Raw genomic sequence first — 4626 nt, 5'->3', positions numbered from 1 at the left:
AACACGGCGAGAACACACAGCGAACAATGGGCGGCAGTCAGCGGAGAAGGTTCTCTCTCTCTCTCCCCCACTCCGCCTCTCTCTCCCCCACTCCGACTCTCTCTCTCCCCCACTCTCTCCCTCTCCAACGAGGGCCAGCTTGTGTTTGTGTCAGTTTGTGTGCTTGCCTGCGTTTGTGTGTCCGTTTTTGTGTGTGTTTTGTGCGTCAGGCTGTGCAATAGGTTGGAGTCCATTCAGGCGGGTCTTTATCATATTCACAAGGTGTTCATAGGGCAGTTGGATAAAGGCGCAAAATAAAACAATCTTATTGTTTCGTTCTCTCTCTCTCTCTCTCTCTCTGCCTCTCTCTCTCTCCCCCTCTCTCTCCCCCCCTCTCTCTCTCTCTCTCTCTGCCTCTCTCTCTCTCTCTGCCCTTCACTTCCATTACCAGAGAGTCGATTGGTTGCACTGCTGAGCAGTGGTTACCGTTTTCTAAAGTTATAACCTTCCTCCCCCCCCCTCCTGTGACACACACACACACACAGACACACACAGACACACACACAGGCACGCGTGCACGGTTAACGGTTAACTGCTCTCTTTCACATACTGTCACCGAGGGATCTCTTTATTGTGAGTGTGTTTCGGAGAACGAGAAATGAAAACAGTAGGTGGAGGAATCACAGCAGCTGCATTAAGACAGATGACACTCCAGGTCTGTCCGCTTGGTCGAGAATGGATGCGATAATGTGCACCGACAAACTACGCACACTGATTAAGCCGTGTGTGTGTGTGTGTGTGTGTGTATCCACTCGCGTATGCTCGTTCAAAACAAAGAACATTGTTAAAAAATGAACCCTGGTAACGATTAATTGTGTGTGTGTGTGCCCGTGTGTATGTCCGCGTGTGTGTGTGAGGGTCCGAGAGTATGTCTGTGCCCGGTTGTACATGTGTGCGCGTGTGTATGTGCGTGCCCGTATGTATTGTGTGTGTGTATGTGAGTTTGTGTGTGTATGTGCGTGCTCATGTATATCTGCGTTTAATTAGCAGTTACGGTGAATAATCACCTCCCCTTTGGTGATCAACATCTTGGCAACAGTAAGACAAAATAAAAATGGCCGCCGTTCCGGCTCATATCGCCACTGGAGTGGTTCTGCTTACGATCTTAACGGCGTCATGCTCTGTCTGCATAACGCCACTTCCTGCTCAGACCCCTGTGTCACTATTGATTGATGGCTCGTCACCCAGCCCAACAGCTGATGCTTTAAGACAAACGGGGCGATTGTGATCCCCCCGGTTGGAGGAGAAATGGAGAGACGTCATGGGTTCCGAGGAGCGAGATCCAGCAATCAATCAGGGAGCACATTTCTTTCGGAAGTGAGCACTTTAGTCCCGTCGATATTTCATTGTTCCTGACTGAGAGGACAGGGTGAGAATAATACTGTCTTTTCTTATTTAACCCTGAATGAACCCAGGGGTGAGGTGGTCAGTCAGGCTATAAATGAGCCAAAAAGAGAGAGAGAGAGAGAGAGAGATAGGAAGAGAGAGAGAGAGGGAGAGGGAGAGAAAGAGAGAGAAACCTGGATTGAGATGCTGATATGGTTTAAGAGAGGGGGAGATAGCATTGAAGATGAGCATGATTTAGAGAGAGAGGCATAGAATGAAATACAAGTCTTTCTCTGTAGTTCTATGCAATTTCTGTATTCAAAACCTAGAAACGCTTGCAAACACGCATACATGCACACTCATCCATTCGCACACACACACACACGCACACCCGCGCACACACCCCACGTTCCATCTGCCCATGAAGGATGATGCAGTGAGTGTGATTGAGTTATGACTCTGACGTGCGCTCTCTCACCTGTTCCCTGTTTATCCTCCCGCTTACCGCACCCTATCCACGCCATTCACCCTCCCCCTGCTTTGATTAAAATCTCATTCCCACCCCATGTCTGCTCTGGAGTTAATTGAAAGTTAATTGATTCCGAGATTGAGACACGAGAACAGAATGTGCCGCGCTGCTGACGAGGGGAACCGGGGCAGGTGTTTGACGTTGATGATGGCTCGAGACAACTAACCTTCTGTTCCTCTCTCTCTCTCTTGCGCTCGCTCGCTTGCTCTCTCGCTCTCGCTCGCTTTCTTGCTTGCTCTCTCTCTCTCTCTCTCTCTCTCTCTCTCTCTCTCTCTCTCTCTCTCTCTCTCTCTCTCTCTCTCTCTCTCTCTCTCTCTCTCTCTCTCTCTTTCTCTCTCTTTCTCTCTCCAGCGCCCTCTCTGATCAGTGAGTTGCGTGCAGAGAAGATTGACCAGAAGAGCGTAACTCTGGCCTGGAGAAAACCTCTGCTGCTGTCGTACCCCAACAGCAGCCGAACAGAGTATGAGGTCAAGTACTATGAGAAGGTAACACACACACACACACACACACACACACACACACACACACACACACACACACACACACACACACACACACACACACACACACACACACACACACACACACACACACACACACATACATACACACACACACACACACACACACACACACACACACACACACACACACACACACACACACACACACACACACACACACACACACACACACACACAGTACAAAGTCTAGAACTATAAGAAGGTAACTGAGCACGCACACACACACACACACACATAGGCAAGCACACACACACACACACACACACACACAGGATGAAGTAAAGCAGTATTAGAAGGTAACCACACACACACACACACACACACACACACACACAAAGGAGGAAATCAGGTACTGTGAGAATCTGCATCGTCTCACTCTTTGTGACAAAGTAAAACTGTCCCATAATGCACTGCAGGTGTAAGGTGCTGATGATATTTCACATGACAGGTGAGGTGTGCGGGTGTTTGTGCGCACGTGTGAGAGTGGCTGTGTGTGTGTGTGTGTCTGTGTGTGTGTTTTAGATGTAGTTTAAAAACCAGAGCAATAGCCTTAGTTTTCATTTGATAAATGGGTATAAAAGCAGAGGGAATATGCATGCTGAAAAAACCTACAAAGCAAACCAAAACAAAAACAAACCAATTCATCTTCTCTCTTCCAAGGTAATGACCCAAAAAATGAATAAATCCACACTTACTTCCTGCATGTTTTATTATACACTTTGTTGTGCAATCTTCTAGAACAGCCATCGTTTCATTTCTCCCCATTCACCCTCTGAACAGAGGAGTTCCATCATGTCTTGTCACCCTCCTACTCCGAGAACATTCTCCATCTGTAATCCCCCTTGTTCTCTCCCTCCTTCCCTCCCTCCCTCCTCTCCCTCCGTCCCTCCCTCCCTTCCTCCCTCCTCTCCCTCCGTCCCTCCCTCCGTGCTCCTCACTCTCTCAGTCCTGACTTGATGCGTTGTAATTGTGACAGCCTGGTTACTATGTAATTACTTACATCCAGTTTGCTAAGTCAAAACAGTTGTATCCCTACTTCACTAAATATGCTTACTTGAAACAATGGGACTTTCTTTGAATGTGTGTCAATAATTAAATCATGAAATGATTAGTAATTATAAAAGAAAAACAATAATAATATTTGTTAACCCTCTCTCCTACCCTCCCTCTTTCTCTCCCCCTCCCTCCATCCATCTCCTCTCCCCTCCTCCCTCCCCCCTTCCCCCTTCCTCCCCCCTACAGGAGCAGAAGGACCAGAGCTACTCCACGGTGAAGACCTCGGCCACACGCATCAGCGTCCAAAACCTGAAGCCGGGCACCAGTTACGTCTTCCTCATCCGTCCCTTCTCCACCCCCACGCCTCCCTCCTCCTCCTCCTCCTCCTCCTCCTCCTCCTCCTCCTCCTCCTCCTCCTCCCTCTCCTCCTCGCCCCTCTCCTCCTCCTCCTCCTCCACCTCCTCTGCCTCCTCCCCTCCCCCCATCGACTACGGGGGCTACAGCTCGCCGCTGGAGCTGCAGACGCTGGGAGAGTGTGAGTTGGCTTGGTGCTGTTGTTGTTTACTTGTTTACCTGTTTTTTTTTAATCTGGCTCCATGCTCTGTACTGTTGTGTGTGTGTGTGTGTGTGTGTGTGTGTTGGTGTGTGAATGAAATAGAGAGAATGCGGTAGAACGAGCAATGTTTACATGTACATCTCCTGTGCTTTTTGTGTTGAAGTGTGTGTGCGTGTGTGTGTGTGTGTGGTTGTGAATTAGGGGCAGAGTGAGCATGGTATACATGTAGAACTCCTGTGTGATTGCATGTGTGAGTGAGTGTTTGTCTGTGTGTGTGTGAGTGTGTGTGTGTGTGTGTGTGTGTGTGTGTGTGTGTGTCTGTGTGTGTGTGTGTGTGTGTGTGTGTGTGTGTGTGTGTGTGTGTGTGTGTGTGTGTGTGCGCGTGCGTGCGTGCGTGCGTGCGTGCGTGCGTGGTAGAGCGAGTCCGGTCTTCATGTCCCTCTCCCGTGCGTTCAGTGGCGCTGGCGTCCAGCGAGCAGAACCCGGTGGTCATCATCGTGGTGGTCTCCGTTGCCGCCCTGATCATTCTGCTCTCCATGGGGGTGGGCCTGCTCATCTGGAGGAGGTAGGCACACACATGCGCCAATGAACACGCACGCACACATGTGCATGAACACACACATGAATGACCACACACGCATATGCAAACGCCGCGC

At 49.6% G+C, this 4626-nt stretch overlaps 1 protein-coding gene across 1 annotated transcript in view; it reads left to right on the top strand.

Moving 5' to 3' along the window:
- epha10 (EPH receptor A10) overlaps nucleotides 1–4626 on the top strand; it is a gene marked incomplete at its 5' end in the record, with an annotated part of 156899 nt that overhangs the window by 106110 nt on the left and 46163 nt on the right. The window contains 3 exons of the mRNA XM_079749336.1: nucleotides 2246–2379; nucleotides 3661–3949; nucleotides 4427–4535. Of these exons, the coding sequence (XP_079605462.1) occupies nucleotides 2246–2379; nucleotides 3661–3949; nucleotides 4427–4535 (532 nt within the window). The remainder of the gene's footprint in view (nucleotides 1–2245; nucleotides 2380–3660; nucleotides 3950–4426; nucleotides 4536–4626) is intronic.

This window comes from Pollachius pollachius, assembly GCF_949987615.1.
Source record: "Pollachius pollachius genome assembly, chromosome: 13".
Classification (NCBI taxonomy): domain Eukaryota; kingdom Metazoa; phylum Chordata; class Actinopteri; order Gadiformes; family Gadidae; genus Pollachius; species Pollachius pollachius.
Note: the sequence above shows the minus strand (reverse complement) of the source record. Positions and strands in the feature narration are given on the sequence as shown.